Genomic DNA, 24,189 nt, shown 5'->3' with positions numbered 1-24,189 from the left:
GGGAAACCAACCCGGTTCAACCAGATTAGACTCTGCCGCTCATGTGGAGGAGTGAAGAAGAGTTAGCTTTTATATGCCGACTTTCTCTGCCACTTAAGGGAGAATCAAACCGGCTTACAATCACTTTCCCTTCCACTCCCCTGTGAGGTAGGTGAGGATGAGAGTGACTTGCCCAAGGTCACCCAGCTGGCTTTGTGTGTAGGAGTGGGGAAACAAATCCAGTTCACCAGATTAGCCTCCACCGTTTAAGTGGAGGAGTGGGAAATCAAACCCGCTTCTCCAGATCAGACTGCACTGCTCCAAACCACCGTTCTTAACCACTACACCACCCTGGGAAATCAAACCCGGTTCTGCAGACTCCCCCGCTCTTAACCACTACACTCCACCGGCTCTCCAACACCTCCTCCATTGATTCACCATAAATGCTAGTATTTAACCCATTTGCAGCCATCCTTTCAAGGGTGATGGTGAGCTCCCCCCTGAAGAGGGGCCAAGGCTTTTCAGTGCCTATGCTCTTAGAATCGACCCCTTCCTGAGAAGAAGTATGTTATCTTATTCAGTTAGATACCTACTAAGCAGGACTCAACTGCTTTCTTACTGGAGTAAGCTTTTTATTGAATTGCTTCAAAAAATATGAAAAAGATGTAAATGTATGTACAGTAGTATATATGCATGTAGATGGTTACAAAGTCTTAAAAATGTTACAAAGTTCAGACATTATGAGTCTTAAACATGTTCATGTATGCAAGCAATCTTAAACAATCTCTATATGAGAGTTTTAAACCATAAAACAGTAATATTTCATTCAGAAAATATAAGTTACAGAAATCTTATAAAAATGGTTAGTTCTATGAATAAGATCTGATTTAGTTAAAAGCATCTTAATTCAAAGTATCTAGAATTACATAAAACACGTAGACATACTTTACCCAGTCATGTCATTTTTGAACCTCCCCAGTATAGCAGGACTAGAGAGATCTAAAATTCCTAATCCATGTTTAGGATGAATAGACCTTTAGGGTCCTCTATGTGTTATTTTAGTCTTTAAATGTCTTTGGTGTATGCAAAGGTTAGAGAAATCTCTGATTCCATGAGTTCATGTAAGAACTGAAGTCTTTAGAGCATATTTTCAGTCCATGCCAGAACCAGATTCATGAAACCATAAGAGAAATCTCTGAGTGTTTTCAGCCTATGAGAGGACTGAGTCTATGAGTCTTTCCATTTGTTTGAAAGGCCTCTGATCTATGCTGAAACCAGGGAGATCTGTGTGTGTGTCCATGCCATCTTTAGCTTTGCCAGAACTGGGAAGCTATGCAAAGCTTAAAGCCATGTAAAGATCAAAAGAGTTCTATGTAAGACCTTAGTCTGAGAGAGGTCTTAAGAACTTCCATGTCTATATGGGCTGGATAGATCTTAGTGAACACTTCTCAATACATTCAAGTATTGAAGGAGTTTTCAGTGCCTCCATACAAAGGATGGAGAGATCTATAGGGAGTTTTTAGAACCTCCATGTCTACGCAAAGACTTGGGGAAATCTAAGCTCCCTCAGTCCGTGAGGACAGATAAGCTCCAAGAATCCACGCAAGGGTTGATGGACTCCAAGAGCTCCTATCTTAAATAAAAGATGTAGAAGTCTGTAGGCATTCAGTCCAGACACCCAGTCCTCGCAAGGGCTGGATATCTAGAGAGAATCCTGAGTTTAGGGAGTTCTCCAGTCTTATACGAAGACTTGTAAATGTTGGAGAAATCTGTAAGTATCCAGAGCACACAAGGGATGAATACTTAAGAGAGACTTTTTAGGCAAGAAAGTCTTAACCCATACGGAAGGTCTAAGAGCCTCAACCCATGCAAGAATTAAGGTCTGAGAGCCCACATCCCCAAAAAGGGATGGAGAGTCCATTCAGGCCAGAAGGTATCAACCTGTTAGGAACACTGACTCTTGGCTAGAAAGTTCCTCCTTTTATATCCTTCAAGATCAGTGTCTATCTGATCTTGAGAGTGTGTTGTGCAAACCTGTACTTTAACTGTATGTTACCCGGGCAGCAGTTCTGCTGCACTTACCATATAAGGAGTTCCTTTCCACAGCAGGTCATTTGGCTGAGCATGCTATTTCTTAAACAGTCAGTTTTGAGTCTTGTTATATCTCTATAAAACTAATTGTACCAGTATTCTCATCTCCTGAAAAATACACTAAGATTGAACCCATTCATAAATTCCTAGAATCGTGTTTTCATTTAAAACCCTTAAAATACAATATAATGTTACATTACACCATTACATCATTAGCTCACAGTCAGCACAATTTTTATCAGTCTACAGGGCAAAAACTGGAGTCATTGAAAGTGAGGGCAGAGAGCACTTTGCTTGTGGCAGAGAGTGCTTGTGTCAGAGAGTGCAGAGAGCACTTTGCTTGTGGCAGAGAGTGCTTGTGTCAGAGACTGCTTTGATTGTGGTGTCATGGAAAGGGCAGAGTAACCCTGAAGCCCTTGGTAAAGAATGTCTAGGCTTGTTTTGCTTTTAAATGAAAAGTCAAGCCTCTAAATAGGACTGTGCTCTCTAAATAAGATGGTGCTTTTGGACTTCAAATAGGACAATTCTACAAGCTTTCTGTATTTTTATTTTTGCTGGTTACATCCCTCACTGGCAGTCTTCAAGGAACGGCTGGACGAACACTGGTCAGGGATGCTATAGGCTGATCCTGCTTTGAGCAGGGGGTGGACTGGATGGCCTTTGTGGCCCCTTCAACTGTATGATTCTATCATCTGTTTGAAGCTGCCTTATACTGAATCAGACCCTCGGTCCATCAAAGTCAGTATTGTTTACTCAGACAGGCAGCGGCTCTCCAGGGTCTCAGGCTGAGGTCTCACATCACCTACTTGGCTGCAAAGAGGGAGCCGATCATCCATCCATTATTTCACTGTCTGTAGACAGGTACAGCCTGTCCTTCACTTTACTTTTCAAGTACAGAACACAGCAAATGACACCAGTTCACACACTGACATTCTCAAGGAGCTGGAAAACAGTCCCGCATTCCCCCTCTTACCCAAATCTGGGTCCATAGCTCAATGACAGAGTTTCTGCTTGGCATACAGAAGATCCCAAGTCCAAAGATCTCAGCACCAGACTTCAGCAGAGAAATAGATCAAGCGTTTGGCTCATGGGGTTTGGCAGTTGTCGAATGAGGCATGTTCAGCCACTGAAGCAGTTTGCTATGAAGTGCCTGGCTTCTCTGGTCATTGTAGGGTTGCCAACCCTCCTGGATAAACTAGGAGTCTACTGCGATTGATTTGGAATTTATAGCCACGTTATACTGTGCAGAGCAGGTGATCTGTCACTGAGCTGTGGCCCCTGAAGAAAATGGCAGCTTTGGAGGGGGGACTCTTTGACATTATATCCTTCCGTAGGTCCCCCCATCCCAAACCCCACTCTCCACTAGGCCCCACCTGAGCATTTTCATCCTGTGGGTTTTGAAAGCAATCCAAGGGGACACTCTAGAGCTCTGGCCTGAAGAACAGCAAACAGCACAGCTCGACTGCTGTCAACATGGATGACCCAGAAGTTACGTTGGCTCTGTAGTGCCGTGCGAAGCAGGTGATCTACCACTGAGTCAAGGTTTCTCAGTCAGGAAGTTCTTTCTAAGGCTGAGCCAAAACCTTTGATTTACCCTCCACCCACTGGTTCTGGTCTGACCTTCTGAGGCAAAAGAAAACACCACTGCACCATCCTCTATATGACAGCCCTTCAAGTATTTGAAGAGGGTTATCATCTCACCTCGTGGAATTTCATGCTTGGAACTGAATTTCAAGCTGCCTGGCAGCCCAATTGGGACTGGGACAGGGAGAGGGGGAACTTGCATGTAGAACTCTTCAGTACGTATACGTTTCTGCAATGGAACAAACACCAGCCATATCAAAATTGGGAGGCTTAAGCCTTCTCCACACATGCTAGGGTCACACTCTGAATCAGCCCACGTGCCCCTGTGAATCATCTATTTGTCTGGACGCAGGAATAGTGCATTGAGCAGTTAGGTCCCAAAGGTCACAACAATATGTGACATGCCTATTCCCACCCAAAAGAACTCTTTACACACTTCTATATGGATTTCATTACTGTGAAACAGATATTTTAGCCACGTTCTTATATACAATTAAATTGCTGCAGTATTGAGCAAAAAAGCCATTTTTCTGATTTTTTTTTTTTTTTATGAAGGGAGACAGGAGAATCTATAATGTTCCCATCCTGTTGCCCAACAATGACAACAGAAATGGTATCACTGCAGAATCTGTTCTCTCTCTGACTGGCAACGGGGGAAGGCCTTTGACTACAATTATCAGCTCAGTGACAAAAAGCTCCCTGGCCTACTGTGCATATTTTCACAGGTCCCTCTCTGTCCTCCAGTGGTATCCATTTTAAAAAGTTTAACTTAAAGAAAACAAAACCAAGCTAAAACTGAATTTAGCACCAAAAATCTGTCAAGGTTGGATCGGAGGCTGAAGATCTTGCAAAGCTGGCAATATTCATATGGTTTCTTCCACATAGGAGCCCTGTGGCACAGAGTGTTAAGCTGCAGTACTGCAGTCAAAAGCTCTGCTCACGACCTGAGTTCGATCCCGACAGAAGTCGGTTTCAGGTAGCCGGCTCAAGGTTGACTCAGCCTTCCATCCTTCCGAGGTCGGTGAAATGAGTACCCAGCTTGCTGGGGGTAAAGGGGAGATGACTGGGGAAGGCACTGGCAAACCACCCCATAAACAAAGTCTGCCTTGGAAACGTCGGGATGTGACGTCACCCCATGGGTCAGGAATGACCCAGTGCTTGCACAGGGGACCTTTACCTTTTTTCTTCCACATACCAAGCGATGAGGTGGCTCCTCCTCTGGTAAGGATTCATTCATTAACAATTAGCCTGTCACTTTGAGGAAAGCTCTTTCCACAACCCCAGCGCTGACATAGTTTCTCAGATTAGAATTAATCAATGGGCAGTAAAGAGTGAACTCTGAGCAAAGGTCTCTCCACACTGCAATCATTTATAAGGTTTCTCCCCAGTGTGGATATGGTGATGCCTATAAAGGGCTGAATTCTGAGCAAAGCTCTTTCCACACTCCAAGCATTTATAAGGTTTCTCTCCAGTGTGGATACGGTGAGTGTTGGTAAAGCATAAAGTGTTGGTAAAGCATAAAGGAAAGATTCCTGCACCATTCCCCAACCAGAGGAACCCCCCATGGGAGTAGGCGGCCAATTTACACAAGTGGTTGGAAAGAGGAATGGGGAGTTAATCTTTATAGGGTGCTTTTGGTCTGGAAATTGTTACCCATTTTAAGCAGCTCCAAGATCTATGTTCTCATGCTCTGGCACTTATGCTGACCTCTACTTAAGGGATATTACTCTTTTAGGTTGATTATTATATTTTACTTTTTACACCACCTCAGGCAGGTTCCCTGGAGAGCCAGCACACACAAAAAAACCCTAAATAAACGTTTGTCCCACAAGAATGCAAAGCAAGGCAGAGATCTTTCAGGGTTTGTGGCTGATTTCAGGAAACCCGAGGCCAACTTTCGAGACCTTGGTGGCTCATCCGGAAGGGATCATCGGATCCTCCCAGGCGCCCCACGCTGCAAGAGGAGGGGCAGGTTGCCAGAAACCAAGGGTCGCCCTTTAGCCAGGGCCGCTGAGGGATGGGAAGGGGGGAACAAAATCCCCAGTTTGCAGCCTGCAGCCGAAGAGGCCCAGAGAGAAACCCACAGCACGGTGGAGCCGGCGGAGCACTGAGGACGAGCTGGGCTCCGCCTGCAGGGGGGGAAAGCAGGAAGACGCCTGGGGAAATGGAGCCCCGGCTGGTTAATCATATGGGGTTTTTTGGGGTTGTTGTTGTTGTTGTTGCAGGGGGTCTTTGCAACATCTCAAACGCCCCCCTCCCCTCCCGGGCTGTTCCACTGTCAAAACCAGGGAAGGTTTTTTGCAAAGGAACTATTCTCTTATTGCTTATCAGTTCTTTTGAAAAGTCCCCCGGCGCTTTCCTCCTCTCTTCCTCTCCCCACCACGCGGCACAAAGGAGCCGGAGGTGCCTGCCCCAAGCCAGGTGGTCTTCTTGGTTGGTGCCACTGTAGGAATTGAGACTCCTTCCATTTAACCCTTAGGCTGTCTCTCTCCAAAATGCACCTCCTTGCTTCGCCCCGCCAGAGGCTGCATCTTCCTTTTGCCCCTGCGAGCCCCGCTCCGATTTCCCTGCCAAAGTGCAGCAAAGGAAAGGCAGGATTCGCCCCCCCTCCTTTTCCACCCCAGCTGATGCTCCTTCTTGCCTCCAAGGAGGGATCCTAAAGAGGGAGCAGCGCAGCCGATGCTCTGTATGTGTGGCTCAAGACAGCGAGCCTGCCCAGAAGCTTCTCCCCTTCCTCCATGCAGCTCTTGGGAATCGCAAGAGGGTCTTTCCCAGCATATATAAATATGTAATGCGGAGTTACTGAATGTGGTACCATTAGCTTCGTTCCTCCCCTCCTGAACCTCACAGGAGAAACTGCGTAATGGGTTGTGGCTTGATGTGGGGTGAGAGGAGGAGGAGGGACCCTCAACCAGATGTGCATAGGAGGGGGTCCAGTTTCCCGGTCTGGGGATCCCTTTGGTCCCAGCCAAGGAAGGCGAAAGAACTGGATTCAGACGGAAGCCCCCAAACCCAAGAACACTACAAGATACAGTGAATAGCATTTATTAAAGGGATGTACAAAAATAGACAATAGGAGAGCACTGAACAGCAAGGATGAACTCATAAAAAGGTCAATCACAAACCTAAGCACATTGACAAGCATTGGTTCTCTAAATCCAGATGTTAAGCTGACATGACTGAAAAATTGTCGAAGGCTTTCACGGTCAAAGTTCATTGGTTCTCGTAGGTTATCTGGGCTGTGTGACCGTGGTCTTGGTATTTTCTTTCCTGACGTTTCGCCCGCAGCTGTGGCAGGCATCTTCAGAGGAGTAACACTGAAGGACAGTGTCTCCTTTAGAGAGTATCTCCTTCAAGGACACTGTCCTTCAGTGTTACTCCTCTGAAGATGCCTGCCACAGCTGCTGGCGAAACGTCAGGAAAGAAAATACCAAGACCACGGTCACACAGCCCGGATAACCTACGAGAACCAATGACATGACTGAGTCCCCTCGAAGATGGCGTCAAGATAATTTGGGCAGGCTACAACTCTCCACAAATTAAACTTCTTTTGATATTTTAAATGGGACTACGTCCATAATTTGAAACTGTTTTCTCTTAAGTGGAGGCTAGAGATTATTTCTAACTCAATATAGACTTTGGCTTCTTGAGCTTCCCTTGCGGCCATAAATCAAAGTCCAAAACAGGTGTTCCGGCCAACCTGGCCCCCCAGAATCAAGAGGTGTCCCAAAGAGAGATGTAATCCACACAAGGCTAAGAGGAAAATGAAGGATCTTTCTTTATGCCCAACGAGATGCATTGGCAGGATTCTAGTTGACCAATCTTACTCCCAGGAGTCTTTATGGTGACCCTCAGTGATCTACCACTGAGCCACGACCACTCTGGGGGTGGTGGGGAATACTGTCCTGCTTTTTCCTGGAATAAAGAGGCTGTGGGTGATTACTGAAAACCTGCAAACTCTATTTGCCTGGAGGGAGGAGAAAGAAATCTGTGTGTCCGCTGTGGGAAGGAGAAAATCTCTCTCCAACCACTCCTCATCCCCCTTTAAAAAGAGTTAGCCTCTCTCCAGCTTGAGGTGTTTGCCATCAAAGTCTCCCTGCAGATTGAGGACTCCTGACTATAGGGCCACCCTCTCGGCCTCCTGGTGCCTTTAAGAAAAGAGGCTTCTCTTCATCCTGGCTTTTCACTAAGGGCTCCATTTATGGTCTGCTCTTGGCCTGAGGACTGTTTCTAGATATGCTTTAGGCAGCTCAATGCTTGCTTTATCTCCTGGCTGGTTGACAATTGCCAGTTGAGTTTGGTTTTACTTTTAATGCTGAGCTGCCTTCAGCAGGTCTTTGGAGAGGCGGCCTATAAATACTCTAAGGGAAGCAGCAGAAGAGCTGGTTTTTATATCCCGCTTTTCTCTATCTTAAGGAGTCTTAAAGTGGCTTACAATCACCTTCCCTACCTCTCCCCACAACAGGCACCTTGTGAGGTAGGTGGGGCTGAGAGTTTGGAGAGAACTGTGACTAGCCGACTATCACCCAGCAGGCTTCATGTGGGGCAACAAATCTGGTTCTCCAGACTAGAGTCCACCGCTCTTAACCCCTACACCACGCTGGCCTTCCTAACAATTCTAACAAAAACACCTAAAACATTTCCTAACAAATGGGGAAATTGGAATCTGACTACAGCTGACTCCCAGAGAACACCAAATGGAAGGAAAAATTAGAGGAATGAAGATTGTAGAAGGATCACACAGAAGTATTGGGGGTAGAGAGAGGCTGAAATTAGAGGAAGAGGGTGCACAAAACTGAAATAATGGCCAAGCTGATCTTTGCAGTACATAGTTGTGGTCAAAATAGAAAGCAATTTTATAGGCACTAGAGTTTACTTGAAGCAAACCCAAGTGGGTCCACTCAAAACCTTACTCAAGAGTATTCAATGGGGCTTACTCCCAGAAGCTTCCAGACGAAACCAAGAGATTCAAAACTGGCCATAATTTCAGAAACCGCTATCAGATCCTGCCCTCAGTCATCTCTTTTCTAGACTGAAAAGGCCCCCACTCTGCAGCCGTTCCACATAGGGAAGGTGCTCCACCCCCCCAAATCATCTTGCTTGCCCTCATCTCTATTTTTTCCAGCACTGCAATATCCATTTTGAGATGCCTGACCAGTACAGCACTCAAAAGAAGAGTTGGTTTTTATATGCTGACTTTCTCTACCACTTAAGGCAGAATCAAACTGGTTTACACCTTCCCTTCCCCTCCCCACAACAGACACCCTGTGAGGTAGGTGAGGCTGAGAGAGCATGACTGGTCCAAGGTCACCCAGCTGGCTTCATGTGCAGGAGACGGGAAACAAATCCAGTTCACCAGATTAGCCTCTGCTGCTGCTTATGTGGAGGAGAGGGGAATCAAACCTGGTTCTCCAGATCAGAGTCCACCGCTCCAGACCACTGATCTTAACCACTATACCACACTGGCTCTCAGTTTTCCAAATGTTGCTGCTGGGAGAGGGGAGAAAAATGGGTAAACATTGGGGGGAAAGGCGGGGTAGGATGTTTGTTATTAATAACATTTTGGATATAGTTTGGCCAAAAGGACGAATGCACAGGCCACAAGTTCATCCTGCCACTCTCTTGGCAAGAGGCAGAACTGCTCTTTCAGTAGTCAAACGATCACTAAATCTGGCGAGTGGAGCAAGCAGGGCAGAGAACCTGGTCCTAAACAACATGATCTATTAACCCTCAAGGTCTGTGACACCCCTCAATAAGATGTCTTCACAGGGTAAGACAAATAACTCCCATTTTGTAATAAATTTTACTCCAAATATCTTAGATGAGAACTGAACATGCCATAAACCAATACCAGTTCAACAGCTGTATAATCGGGGCCTCATTTAGAAACACAGAAGAACTGAGTTGGAAGGGACCTCCAAGGTCATCTGATCCAACCCCTTGCACAGTGCAGGAAATGTCAGTTACAAGTTGGCCATAAATAGATTTGACATCAGATTTGGGACATCTAGCTGATGCAAGAGGCTGCAAGTGCCTTGAGGTCCCAGAGCGAACTGCAGCAAACCAGATTAAGGCAGTAAAGCTGATGCAATACTGTGGCCAGGTCTACAGGTGGTCTAATTGGTTTCTGGTGCTGGAATGAATATAAGTCTGTGTGATTATAACTCTGTGTTGGGAAGTTTGGTGGAGAGAAGTGTACGTGACGGTTTGTCTTTTTGTATCTGTGCACTGTAAATTAAACAACACTGTCTTCTATAAAGCCAAGGAGTTCTGGTGCTGTGTCCTGGATAGATGCTAATCCACTTACTCCGTCAGGGTTATGGTCCCAGATTCGCTACACTGCGCAGGTTACGTGTAGTGGTAGCACAATTCAGTTTCCAGGACGTCCAGAGGCTTTTGGAACAGTGAGTGATCGAGTGGAGAGATGGCTCAATCTGCTATCCCTGTGGAGAAGCTCAACGCTGACAACTACAGTATTTGGTCGGTGAGAATTGAGCATTACCTGAAATGTGAAGGTTTATGGGATGTTGTGGTGCAAGCCCCCGCTGATGATGAGGAGGAGGAGCAGGAGAAAGATAAGAAGGCGCTTGCCAATATAATTTTGACTGTGGGGGATAGCCAGCTTGTATACGTTGCCAGCAAAACCTCCGCAAAAGATGTGTGGGCGTCTTTGCAAGCCGTTTATCGCAGGGACTTGGCTGGAACTATACTTGCACTAATGAAGAGGCTGTACAGGACTCATAAATCGCCTCACATTCCTGCCTCTGAGCATTTGAGGTCTCTGGCTGAGTTGTTTCGGCAGCTGGAATTAAGAGGAAAAACTGTTTCAGATGAAGATAAAGTATATATCATGCTGGGTTCCCTGGATGCAAGCTTTGATGTATTGGTGGCCTTTTTGGAATACATGGCTGTAGATTATGTTACCGGCAAAATCCTGGAAGATGAGGAGCGTCGGCAGGAGGGACGGATTCAGAGGACAACAGCCCAGCTGCGAATGAGTCACCCCATGATGGAAAGAGCAGCATCTCGTCCATCTTCGGAGACCTCAGCCCAGGAGTTTAACAACCCTGACTTTCACCCCTGGCAGCGAGGTAATTTACAGTCAACGCCGAGGACCTCAGCCCAGCGGCGGACTCAGCCTTTAAGTGGGAATGAATTCTACTCTGCGCAGAAGTCGTTGAAGCAAGGTCGTGGAACGGACCGGAGGAGTGACGTCTTCAAGCAAGAGGAGGAGGACTGTGTGCTCTTTGTGAGGAAATGTTATTCCTGTGGCAGCACTCAGCACCTCAGAAGGGATTGCCCCCAATGAAAGAAGATGGCAAAGAAACAATTCCAGACTGCCTCACACACAGCTGTAGTGCTGGCAGAGACTGATAAGGGTGAGAATTTATGGCTGGTTGACAGCAGTGCTAGCAAGATTTTTGTTAAAGATAGCTCCTTACTGTCAAGCACAAAGGTGTCTGCAAGAACTCATGTTAGCTTGGCAGACGGGAAACGTTTAGGGGTCCAGTGTGAGGGCAGCCTAAACTTTCCAGAATTAAGCAATACATCCCAGAATGTGCTCTGCGTACCTCTCCTGGAGAATAATTTGCTGAGCGTGTCAGCTTTGACAAAGGGTGGTTTTTCTGTGCAGTTTAAGGGAAACTCCTGCCAGATAAGCAGAGAGGGAGACACGCTGTTGCAAGGGCAATTAAAGCAGGATGTTTATGTTGTGAACAGAGGGACTGGAGATGTCACAAGCACAGTGGGAACTTTAAATGAAAATCCTCATCCAGATTGCGTGCATTTATTACATCAGCGTTTAGGCCACGCCTCATTTGCAACTATACAGAAGACCCTGAGTTTGCTGGGGGAAAATGAGGTGAAGCTAAACAAATGTAATAATTTCCTTGATTGTACTGTGTGTAAATCAGTAAAAAGCAGAAGGTGTCCAGTGGCCAAAGTCAGCCAAAGAGTGACAAACAGACCCTTACAACTTATTCATTTAGACCTCTGTGGCCCATTCACAGAGAGTGTTTCTAGGAATAGGTGGGCTTTTGTACTGGCTGATGACCACATGAGATTTGGCTGAATTTATCTGCTCAAGCACAAGAGTGAAGCTTGTAAAACAATCAAGTACTGGGTGAACAGGGTGGAAAGGCAGCTAGGTTTCCCAGTTGCCAATCTCCAGTCGGATCGTGGTGGAGAGTTTGTATCTCATGAGTTAACCCAGTGGTTAGAGAGCAAAGGGATTTAGCACGGACTTACTAACCCTTGTGTCCCCCAGGAAAATGGAACTGCAGAAAGACAAATAGGATATTTAAAATCCATGATGCAATCTCTTTGGAGGATGCTAATCTAAAGCCTAGGTTCTGGGCGGAGGCAGTTAAGGTTTCAATTACCTCATTAATAGACTGTGGACGTCAAGCATTGATAACATCCCCTATACAGCTTTGTATAAAAGGAATCCATCCTTGAAGCATTTGAGAGTGTTTGGTGCCAAGGCGTGGGTGGATATACCTTTAAAGCACAGGAGGGGAGGAAAAATAGTGGCCTAATTGGTTTCTGGTGCTGGAATGCATATAAGTCTGAGTGATTATAACTCTGTGTTGGGAAGTTTGGTGGAGAGAAGTGTACGTGACGGTTTGTCTTTTTGTATCTGTGCACTGTAAATTAAACAACACTGTTTCCTATAAAGCCAAGGAGTTCTGGTGGTATGTCCTGGATAACTGCTAATCCACTTACTCCCACGTCAGGAAAATCACAACAACCTGAAGCGGTCAATACTATGATAGGTAACTAGGTTTCTAGATGTTTTATTTTACTGGAAAACATGTTATCTTACTTAAGTAGTTACCCCATAAGTAATTATACAAGCTTTGAATTTAAAAAATTCCTTTTTATTGAAAATATATGAAAGTTAAAAGGTAAAGGTCCCCTGTGCAAGCACCGGGTCATTCCTGACCCATGGGGTGATGTTACATCTTGACGTTTACTAGGCAGACTGTGTTTACGGGGTGGTTTGCCAGTGCCTTCCCCAGTCATCTTCCCTTTACCCCCAGAAAGCTGGGTACTCATTTTACCAACCTCGGGGGGATGGCAAGCTGAGTCAACCTTGAGCCGGCTACCTGAAACCAACTTCTGTCGGGATCGAACTCAGGGCTTTTGACTGCAGTACTGCAGCTTACCACTCTGCGCCCCAGGGCTCCTATATGAAAGTTACATTGAAGGAAAAACACTAACAGAATAGAACAAAATGTTATAGAAAATAAGCAGAATGTTAACAGATGTGTTCAGTAAAAATTACTGTAAAAATACAAAGTTCACATATCTCTGGATAAGCCATGCTGGGGGAAATTCTTTAGACAGAAAGACAGCATTGCAGCATAGTCTGCTAAAGAACTCCCCACAACTGAACAATTTCTAACCCCTTATATACCTTTTCTATGGGAATCTTAATCTGTAATTATCGATGACCATCTTTACACTACATCTCTTCAAGGATTTAAAAATTTCTCAAAACAAAATTCAGCCTTCAAATTTATCAGCAAGGTTTTTAGCAAGGTTGACTGATATAGATATACATAGACAGAGTGGCGCAGAGTGTTAAGCTGCGGTACTGCAGTCAAAAACTCTGCTCACGACCTGAGTTCAATCCCGGCAGAAGTCAGTTTCAGGTAGCCGGCTCAAGGTTGACTCAGCCTTCCATCCTTTTGAGGTCGGTCAAATGAGTACCCAGCTTGCTGGGGGTGAAGGGAAGATGACTGGGGAAGGCACTGGCAAACCACCCCGCGAACAAAGTCTGCCTTGGAAACGTTGGGATGTGATGTCACCCCATGGGTCAGGAATGACCCGGTGCTTGCACAGGGGACCTTTACCTTTTAGATAGATAATCAGATTTTCAGTGTCAAGCTAACTATAATATGGTGAGAAAGTCACGTAAAGGATGCTGATATACATAGAATAATGAATCCCTATGAATTCAAATTACCCCTACTCCAGGCTTCAAAGAGATGAAAAAATAACGTTTTAATCTATGTTTATATTTACCAAAGGTCACCTTGGCTGAGAATTTATAAGGTTTCTCCCTCGTGTGGATACGCTGATGGACAGTAAGATGTGAACTCTGAGCAAAGTACTTTCCACACTCCAAGCATTTACAAGGTTTCTCCCCAGTGTGGATGCGCCGATGGTTAGTAAGCTCTGAATGCTGCGTAAAGCTCTTTTCACACTGCAAGAATTTATAAGGTTTCTTTAGGTAGGAAAAATCAAATGCATAATTATAGGATGGGAGAGACTTGTTTGAGCAGTAGTGTGTGTGAAAAGGATCTTGGTGAGGGGTCTGGAAACCAAGTCCTATGAGGAAAGGTTGAAGGAGCTGGGTATGTTTAGCCTGAAGAGGAAAGGATTGAGGGGATATGATAACCATGTTCAAGGACTTGAAGGACTGCCATATAGAGGAGGGTGCCGAGTTGTTTTCTGTTGCTCGAGAAAGTCGGACCAGAACTAACAGTTTGAAATTAAAGCAAAAGAGTTTCTGTCTAGACATTAAGAAGAATTTTCTAACAGTTAGAGCGGTTCCTCAGTGGAACAAGCTTCCTCAGGAGGTGGTAAACTCTCCTTCCCTGGAGGTTTTTAAGAAGAGGTTAGATGGCCATCTGTCAGCAATGCTGATTCTGTGACCTTAGGCAGATGATGAGAGGGAGGGCATTTTGGCCATCTTCTGGTCTCTGGGGGTGTGGAGGGGGGAGGTGGTTGTGAATTTCCTGCATTGTGCAGGGGGCTGGACTTGATGGCCCTGGTGGTCCCTTCCAACTTTATGAATCTATGATTCTATTCTATGATTCTATTATTCCCCCGTGTGGATGCGCTGATGGCTGGTAAGCTCTGAATGCTGCGTAAAGCTCTTTTCACACTGCAAGCATTTATAAGGTTTCTCCCTCGTGTGGATACGCTGATGTCTAGTAAGCTGTGAATTCCGAGCAAAGCTCTTTCCACATGGCAAGCATTTATAAGGTTTCTCCCCAGTGTGGATGGGCTGATGGTTAATAAGCTCTGAACTCTGCGTAAAGCTCTTTTCACACTGCAGGCATTTATAAGGTTTCTCCCCCGTGTGGATACGCTGATGTCTAGTAAGCTGTGAACTCTGAACAAAGTACTTTCCACAGTTCAAGCATTTATAAGGTTTCTCCCCAGTGTGGATACGCTGATGTCTAGTAAAGTCTGAACTCACAGCAAAGCTCTTTCCACACTGCAAGCATTCATAAGGTTTCTCCCCAGTGTGGATGCGCTGATGGTTGGTAAGCTCTGAACTCTGCGTAAAGCTCTTTTCACACTGCAAGCATTTATAAGGTTTCTCCCCCGTGTGGATACCCTGATGTCTAGTAAGCTGTGAACGCCAAGCAAAGCTCTTTCCACAATCCAAGCATTTATAAGGTTGCTCCCAAGTGTGGATACACTGATGGATAGTAAGCTGTGAACTCCGAGCAAAGCTCTTTCCACACTGCAAGCATTTATAAGGTTTCTCCCCCGTGTGGATACGCTGATGGACAGTAAGATGTGAACTCTGAGCAAAGTTCTTTCCACACTCCAAGCATATATAAGGTTTCTCCCCCGTGTGGATACGCTGATGGACAGTAAGATGTGAACTCGAAGCAAAGCTCTTTCCACAATCCAAGCATTTATAAGGTTTCTCCCTAGTGTGGATACACTGATGGATAGTAAGCTCTGAACTCTGAGCAAAGTTCTTTCCGCACTGCAAGCATTTATAAGGTTTCTTCCCAGTGTGGATACGCTGATGGACAGTAAGATGTGAACTCTGAGCAAAGCTCTTTCCACACTCCAAGCATGTATAAGGTTTCTTCCCAGTGTGGATACGCTTATGTCTAGTAAAGTTTGAACTCCGAGCAAAGTTCTTTCCACACTGCAAGCATTCATAAGGTTTCTCCCCAGTGTGGATACGCTGATGGTCAGTAAGATGTGAACTCTGAGCAAAGTTCTTTCCACACTGCAAACATTCATAAGGTTTCTCCCCAGTGTGGATATGCTGATGGATAGTAAGCTTTGAACTCCGAGCAAAGTTCTTTCCGCACTGCAAGCATTTATAAGGTTTCTCCCCTGTGTGGATTCTCCAGGGTGTATCAAACACGTTGGATACAGCAGCTTGAGAAGCAGAGCATTCATTCCCCCTCTTCCTTTTTGTTCCAGCGTTTCTCTTCTGTTGTTTTCCATCAAATAGAAGGTGTTGTGGTTCACCCTCAGGCTTTTTCTGGGGACTATCAGCCACTGCAATAAAGAGAAACGCCTGGTAAAACCTTCAAGCAAAAGCAAGTAAAGAAGGCCATTAACTGCTCTTCTTAATGAAAGAACCAGAATCACTTAAAGGAGAGACATTCTGTCCTGTATTAATCAGCTGTTGATGCTTCCTTGGAGGATAGTTCCAGCAGAGACAAGGTAGTCCAGTGGAACCTCCATTTTTAGAGGCAGTCTTTCTCTGAAGAGGGATGCTTTGGAGCTGCTTCTCTATTTGTGAAACTTCCAGGGATTCTAGTTTACCACCATGTGAAATGGGAGGCTGGACAAGAAGGACCTCTAGCAAATCTCTTGCTATATTCAAACACAGAACTGACTGCGTTGACTGGACAGCAATTTTGGAGCAGAGCTTTACACCTGAACTATGGAGATCCTATATGAGCTCTAAACTTATAACGCTCACTGTACTCTCCACCCCCCACTGAAATGTTCGGCCTCCTAATCCCTGTGTTCTGTGGCCCTGCCTGCAGGTGGTGACTAGAGACTGGGCATTTCCAGTGGTGGCCCCTTTTCTGGGGAATGCCCCCCCCCCAAAAAAAAACTCACCTAGAGCTGACCTAGCCAGGTGAAAACATTTCTTTTTCAACCAGGCTTTAACTTTGGGATTTATTTTTTTAGCTGTTTTAGCAATTTGGAGGCAAGTTGGTAGTTTTTTATGCTTTTGTGACCTTGGATTGTTAAACTGATTCTTTAGACCAGGGGTGTCCAATCTTTTGGCTTCCCTGGGCCACATTGGAAGAAGTATTGTCTTGGGCCGCACATAAAATACACTAACGATAGCTGATTCATAATGTTTTAAGTAAGTGTGTGATTCTGTGTTGGGCCGCATTCATAGCCATCCTGGGCTGAATGCGGCCCAGGGTCCGCTGTTTGGACAAGCCTGCTTTAGACAATATTTAGGAATTTATGCTATCATTTTGAGTTTTGCACCAACTTGAGCAGGTCTGTGAGCAGGCAGCATAGAAATAAATTAATGTGATTAAAGCTGAGCACCCAATTAACATTTCCTGCCAATCTTAGCTACAAACTAGTCAGCATTTTGTTCCTGTTTAACTTGGCTTTCATTCTTTAGAAAGCTTTCCTGGCCATTCTCGGCCTGTGGCCTGAGTAATCCCTCCGTTCACCAACTGGTGAAATTTAGCCCAAGAGAAGTCCCACCCACTTCCACCACACAAGTAGGCAGCTACCTGCTGATCTCTCTGTTTCTTCTGCTTCTTGGACAAGTGGATCTCCTGCTTCTTCTACTTGGGACATGGAATCAGGTTGGAGAAGCAGAAGTCCTTCTTTAGGGGAAAGAAACAAACCAGTGACTTCCAGACATTCTAACTCTAAGAAATATTCAGATTTTAAAGCAGACAGAGCCACCGTTTCTCTCCAACTTAGAATGGGAAAAGTGCACCCGCCCAACTGAATTCCAGAGAAGCCTCAGAGGCAGGAATTCAGCAAGTGAAGCTCATCAGGAAATAGAGCCAAACTTCACCTGCTGAAATCCTGTTCTTTTTTCATAGAATGGAATCATAGATTTGGAAGGGACCACCAGGGCCATCAAGTCCAACCCCCTGCACAATACAGGAAATTCACAACTACCTCCCCCCTCCACACCCCTAGTGACCAGAAGATGGCCAAGATGCCCTCCCTCTCATCATCTGCCTAAAGTCACAGAATCAGCATTGCTGACAGATGGTCATCTAACCTCTTCTTAAAAACCTCCAGGGAAGGAGAGTTTACCACCTCCTGAGGAAGCCTGTTCCACTGAGGAACCGTTCTGTTAGAAAATTCTTCCTAATGTCTAGACGGAAACTCTTTTGATTTAATTTCAACCCGTTGGTTCTGGTCTGACCTTCTTGAGCAACAGAAAACAACTCGGCACCCTCCTCTATATGACAGCCCTTCAAGTACTTGAACATGTTATCATATCCCCTCTCAGTCTTCTCCTTTTCAGGGTAAACATACCCAGCTCCTTCAGCCTTTCCTCATAGGACTTGGTCTCCAGACCCCTCAACCATCTTTGTTGCCCTTCTCTGGACTCGTTCCAGCTTGCCTACATCTTTCTTAAATTGTGGTGCCCAAAACTGAACACTGTACTCTAGTGGAGGTCTAACCAGAGCAGAGTAAAGCGATACCATCACTTCGTGTGATCTGGACTCTATACTTCTGTTGATGCAGCCCAAGACTGCATTTGCCTTTTTAGTTACAGCATCGCACTGCTGACTCATGTTCAGTGTTTGGTCTACTAAGACCCCAAGATCCTTTTCACACACACTACTGCTCAAACAAGTCTCCCCCATCCTATAAGTATGCATTTCATTTTTCCTACCTAAATGCAGAACTTTACATTTATCTTTGTTGAAGTGCATTGTATTAGTTCTAGCCCATTTCTCCAGCCTGTCAAGATCATCCTGCATCTTGGCTCTGTCTTCTACCGTATTTGCTACCTCTCCCAATATAGTATCATCTGCAAATTTAATAAGCATCCCCTCTATTCCTTCATCCAAATCATTTATAAAGATGTTGAACAACACAGGGCCCAGCACAGATCCCTGAGAAACTCCACTTCTCTCCGAGTGGACGAGGAACCATTAACTAGCACTATTTGGGTACGATCTGTCAACCAGTTGCAGATCCATCTAACAATAATAGGATCTAACCCACATTTTCCCAATTTGTCAACTAGAATACTATGTGGAACCTTATCAAAAGCTTTACTGTTTTGTTACTTCAGTGCTCTGCCATCTCTTTTTACTGGATCTGGAACCATGCCTAAGCTTATACTGGTGTAACAAGAATGAACACAGCAGAAGGGACCCAATTCATCCTCTCTTCCCCCTCCACCCCACACATATCCTCCTCAAGTCCCAGGGGAGGGGTGTAATGTCCTCAGGGCAACCAAAGATCTTTTCGAACTTTGGAAAATGCATATAGAGGGCTTTATATAAATACAAATATTATTATTGTTGTTGTTGTTATTTCAAATGCTCCTTTCCATGGCTGCTCTGAAAGGCCCAAGAGGAGCCCACTATGGAGGCCAATCCCCTCCTGCCCTCCTTTCAATGGATTTTCCCCCCTGAAGATCAATGACATTGCTCAGTACTCAGTGGGCAGTCAGGGACATTGGGAGAGCTTTTCCTTTACAAACTTTCTGTTCCAGTTTTTACCAATTAATATACCAGACAAGTCGTTAGATACCTGGCAGAAACAGATAAACCGTTTTGTATGGAATGGCAAAAAAGCAAGAATTAGATTCAAGGTTCTACAGGATGATAAGAAGAGAGGTGGGCTTGCGTTACCGAATTTTAAATTATATTATTATGCAGCTTGTCTGACTTGGATTACAGATTGGATTAAAAGTCCTACGAATAGAAATTTAACATTGGAAAGAGCAGACCTTCAACAGGGCTTTCACCGAGTTCTTTGGAACCCTACAAGAAAGTCACAACAGGGCAAAATTTTAGAGGATTGTGACATCAAAAGAATTAGTCCTTCTCCGCCTTGTATAATATCTCCGACTGAGGCCTACTTGGAAGACATTAACCTAAACGATGATCCACCACTAAAGTACTGTGACATGGTAGACTCAATGGGAGAGATCAAAAGCTTAGCAACACTCCAAGACAAAATAGAAAAAACAGCTTGGTTAACGTATCTTCGACTGAGATGCCATCTAAAAGTAGACTGCTTACAATCCGGCTCATTCCAAGAACTAACGGAATTTGAAACACTTGTGACTAAAAAGACAATCATCTATTAGGAAAAATCTATAAACTACTCTTGAAATATGACACAGAGGATGAGCAGGTTAAAACGAATATGATAAAATGGATGCAAAATTTCAGAGAGATGATAACAATGGAAACCTGGGAAAAACTCTGTACCACAGAACTAAAATATACTGTAAGTCAAGAAGTCAAGGAAAATTGGTACAAAACTTTTTATAGGTGGTATTTGACACCCAACATGATCTCTTAAATGCTCAATCCAAAGGAAAAAAAAGGAGCTTGCTGGAAATGTCAACAGAGAGACGGTTCTTACTTTCATGTCTGGTGGACATGCCCAAAGATACAAATCTACTGGGGAAAAATTCAACATGAATTACAGAACATAATTAAAATGAAAATAAAACTTGATCCTAAATATTTCTTATTGAGTATAACACCATCAGATTTGCCACCGAGATTTAGAGATATTTTCAAATATGCTACAACAGCGGCAAGAACTGTACTAGCAAAAACCTGGAAACAAACATCTATACCCGATATTGAGGAATGGAAAGATAAAATGCTTGAGTATGCAAACATGGCCAGATTGACTTTCTGGATGAGTCCTACTGCAAACGAATCATTAGAACAGTTTAATGATAAATGGCAACCATTTTACAACTATTTTCTACTTAGTTCATAGATATATGTAACTGGATAGCATATTAGTATGGTAATAAATGTTTAATGTGATTTAACCCACACGCAGCAAAAAAAAAATACACCCAGTAGAAGGATTTTTTAAGTGTTTTATGAACTTACTAGATTGATAAGATTTCTTTTTTTTTATCTCTGTGTTTATGTATATTACTTAAGACGTATATTACTTGCAGACGTATATTACTTGCAGACGGATTCCTTTTCCCCTTTCCCATTTTTTCCTTTTTGTATCCCATAATTTCAAAATAAAAAATATCCCCCCCCCCCAAAAAAAGAAAGAACAATGACATTGCTCAGTACTCAGTGGGCAGTCAGGGACGTGGGGAGAGCTTTTTCTTTACAAACCAATATTTTTCGCTTCCGCACTAATACTAACGGACTCCAGCAAGTATATGCAGAACCCCCATCCCCTTGCCTGGCCTTTGGATCTTCTACATCCCCCTATTCAGAGTCTCCATTGGAAGAGCCCTCCCAGGGTCCTGCTTGGTGGTGGTGGTGGTGGTAGAAATTGCTGTCAAGTCACAGCCAAAGTACTGCAACCCTGTAAAAATTTCAAGGCAAGAGACGGACAGAGGTGGTTTGCCATGGCCTTTCTCTGCATAGTGACCCTGGACTTCCTTGGTGGTCTCCCATCCAAGTACCCCAACTGGAAAGACCAACATTAGCTGTTGAGATCGGGCTAGCCTGAGCCATTCAGGTCAGAGTTGGGGTCCTTCTCAGAAGGAATGGTTTCTGCCTTCAGCATCTCTGAATCAAGGGGAATGAGAGCCTTACCCAGGGAGGCCACATTCTGATAATTGTCCCCCATGACTTCCTTGTGAAGCCGCCTTTGGTCCGGATCTAGCAGGGCCCACTCCTCCTCCGTGAAATAAACAGATACCTCCAGAAAGGTCACCAGGCCCTGAAAAGAGAAAGAAGAAACTCCTCTGCCATCACAGATAATGTAACAACCCTTCCCTTTCATAGGGACTGTGTCCAAAAGGACTATAATTAGATGTTTGATTTTAGGGTTTAAAACGTCATCAGATCTTTTTGATTTTCTATCCAGTGAACAGCACCACTAGCAGCCAAGGGAAAGAGAGAGAGAGAGAGAGAGAAATTCTCCCTGGCCTGGGGGAGGGCAGGGAGACACCCAAGGGCACGATCCTGAGTTCCACACTTACCTGATCTGCTTGCACAGAAGCCACCTTTTCTCCATCACAAAGAGATGGCAAAGAAGATATCATTGGTTTTATGGCATCACCTGGAAGGATAAGAAGGTCAATGGAAGGTTTTCTTTACTTTCCCAGTACTTTGTGTTATGCTTCCTTGGTGGGGGGATTCGAATCTCCCTCTCTTGGCTCATGATCTCAACTGTCCCTGCATCCTCATTTTGCATACCCTTTTTGCCTCTGTGCTTTTGCCAAAGCTAGGCTGTTACCGCACTAGGTATTCCCAGCGATGTATCAAGAGTTCAGAAATGTTATAAAAAAATCTGTTCGCACTTTTGTTTGGCCCCTTTAACTGTGAAGACGTCTTCTAACCATTTGTTAGCCGTGGTATCCAAAAACCCTTTTTAAGCGGTGTTTTTTATAACATTTTCAAACTCTTAATACATCACTGGGAATACAAAGTGCGGTAACAGCCCTAGTCTTGGTCCTGTTACCATATACAAAAGTATTTTTGTGTTTGTCTGATGGCTCAGAATTCACAGATATCAGAAGGAAGAACTCTGCAATGCAAGGAACTCGCAGAGGTAAAGAAGGACACCAAAACAACCACCAGATCCCAGAATCTCCTTCCATGTTGCAAGACTATGAGCTCATCCGGAAAAAGGCAGCCTTGCTCTTGGTGAAGGACCAGCAGTTACCCTCTTGACATGGTACTGAGACGGCACAGTGGGAGACGCCACTGACACATCAACTTTATTCTATTTTCGTGCCTTGACGTTTCACCCCCAATCGACAATCCTAGCCCAAATACTTTATTCCATCTTCCAAAGGTTCTGTGTGGTTAAAACTAAATATTCTTATCGAATCTAATACCGTTGTCCTCTCTTGTAATCCTCTGATTGCCTGACATTCTCATCTAATCTGTTTACTGATTGTGGTTCTTTTTATTGTAGAAGTACTCTGCCTTGATATTGTCGAAGGCTTTCACGGTCAGAGTTCATTGGTTCTCGTAGGTTATCCGGGCTGTGTAACCGTGGTCTACAAGAACCAATGAACTCTGCCTTGAGTTCCAGTTAGAAAGGCAGAGTAGAAATGAAAATAGTGTATTATTAATAATTTCATTTATTTACAGTTTATTATTAGATTTAGATGGCTGGGTAGGGCTTTAAAAGTCAGCACCAGCACCATGAAGTTGATCTGGTATTTAACCTGGAGTCCATTAGGCTGACAGAGCACCAGTCATATACGTGCTCTCCATGGGGTCCCAGTAAGGACCGGAATAGCTGCATTGCATTGTCATTGATAATAATAACAGAATATAATATTCACTAAGAATGAAGAGCCCAGTGACGTCATATTTCACCTATTCTGGCATTTAACACCCAGTTGGATACAACATAGTTTTAAAACCACCGACGGCAACCTTCCACTACCATCCTTCTCTTGTGTATCAACTCTGGACGCACCTTGCCCTGTTGATAATTGGGTAGCAAAAAGCTCTTGACTTAAAAGTATTGGAAGTACTACAGCATAAGAGCTCCTGAAAGCTTATGACTTTGTGACTCTTGTTATTCGCTCCATGCACCATTTCCCCAATTTTTGACGTTAACCATCCTTTATTTATTTATCTATTATTATATCCCGCTCTCAGACGCCGTTCTGTCTTCAACTCCACTACTGTATTTGTTCAATTATCCTGCTGAGAATTTTGACAGATTATAGGTTTCTACTTCCCCAAACGGAATTGCTAAACTGAGAGGCTGGAGTGGAGGATCTTTCCCAACCAGGACCGAGGGGTGGGGAATCAGAGGAGCCCCTCTACGCTCAAGGAGGCCATCCAGTGGGAACGATACCCATTTTGATCTTACCTGGAAAAGCTGCTCTGTGATAAGAGTCCTGCACCATCCTCTTCTGCACCTGAAACAGAAGTGGCGATACGTGAAAGGACAGTCTGGTGAGAAAAGGAAGAGGAAAACAGGCAAAAGGGGTTTTCCAAAAAGCTGCAGCAGTCCCGGTCGATTTAGAGGGGAACTTTGATCTTATCTTATGTGCCCCCACACTACCTAGATGAAAATGTCTCACCTGCTGGTCCCAGTCTTTGTCCTCTGCCTGGCTCAGGAGGAAGCCTTCTGCCAGGGCCACCGCCTGGGAACTGGACTCCGGCCCACATTCCCTGACCCAGCTCTGCATCTCTGGGGACAGAACGGCCAGGAATTGCTCCAGGATCACCAGGTCCAGCATCTCCTTCTTGCTGTGCCTTTCTGGCTTCAGCCACTGGTGGCAAAGATGGTGGAGTCGACTGCAGATCTCTCGGGGCTCCTCAGCCTCCTTGTAGCTGAAGTGCCTGAATTGCTGTCGATGCGCATCTTGAAAGAGGACGTCATTGTCTCCCAGGCTCTTCTGCATGGCTTCTCCCCACATCTCCGCACTACTCCCAAACTTGGTGGCATCAAGGACTTTTCCTGATTAAGCGACAGCTGAGTCGTGCTCTCTCCTCATCCTTCATTCCACTGCAAAGTGCCTCCACCAGGACTAGCAGTTACCCTTCCTCTGCTGCCAGATTCTTCTGTAAAGACAAGTGCCGGATCTGTGACCTCCTGAGAAGCCAAGACTGATTTTTGCATTGAGATTTTATATGAACACAAACACCCACATACACGTGATATCTCCATCTGAAG

At 44.7% G+C, this 24,189-nt stretch overlaps 1 protein-coding gene across 1 annotated transcript; it reads right to left on the bottom strand.

The window, feature by feature from the left end:
• Window positions 1-12,076: 12,076 nt before the first annotated feature.
• Window positions 12,077-23,932, bottom strand: LOC130475734 (zinc finger protein 345-like). The gene is made up of 7 exons (XM_056847615.1): window positions 23,787-23,932; window positions 23,380-23,462; window positions 21,524-21,603; window positions 21,135-21,261; window positions 14,488-15,918; window positions 13,684-13,887; window positions 12,077-12,153 (listed from the first exon to the last, which is right to left on the bottom strand). Exons 1-7 carry the CDS (start codon window positions 23,930-23,932, stop codon window positions 12,077-12,079), a joined length of 2,148 nt encoding a protein of 715 aa, XP_056703593.1.
• Window positions 23,933-24,189: the final 257 nt, after the last annotated feature.

This window comes from Euleptes europaea, chromosome 1, assembly GCF_029931775.1.
Source record: "Euleptes europaea isolate rEulEur1 chromosome 1, rEulEur1.hap1, whole genome shotgun sequence".
NCBI lineage: Eukaryota > Metazoa > Chordata > Lepidosauria > Squamata > Sphaerodactylidae > Euleptes > Euleptes europaea.
Note: the sequence above shows the minus strand (reverse complement) of the source record. Positions and strands in the feature narration are given on the sequence as shown.

Coding starts and splice junctions, on each gene's coding strand:
- LOC130475734 (XM_056847615.1), bottom strand. CDS start 23,932: ATGTGGGGAGAAGCCATGCAGAAGAGCCTGGGAGACAATGACGTCCTC. Junction 21,262..21,523: donor CTTCTGTGCAAGCAGATCAG/GTAAGTGTGGAA, acceptor TTCTCTTTTCAG/GGCCTGGTGACCTTTCTGGA. Junction 12,154..13,683: donor CTCAGCCAAGGTGACCTTTG/GTAAATATAAAC, acceptor TGTGCTTTAAAG/GTATATCCACCCACGCCTTG.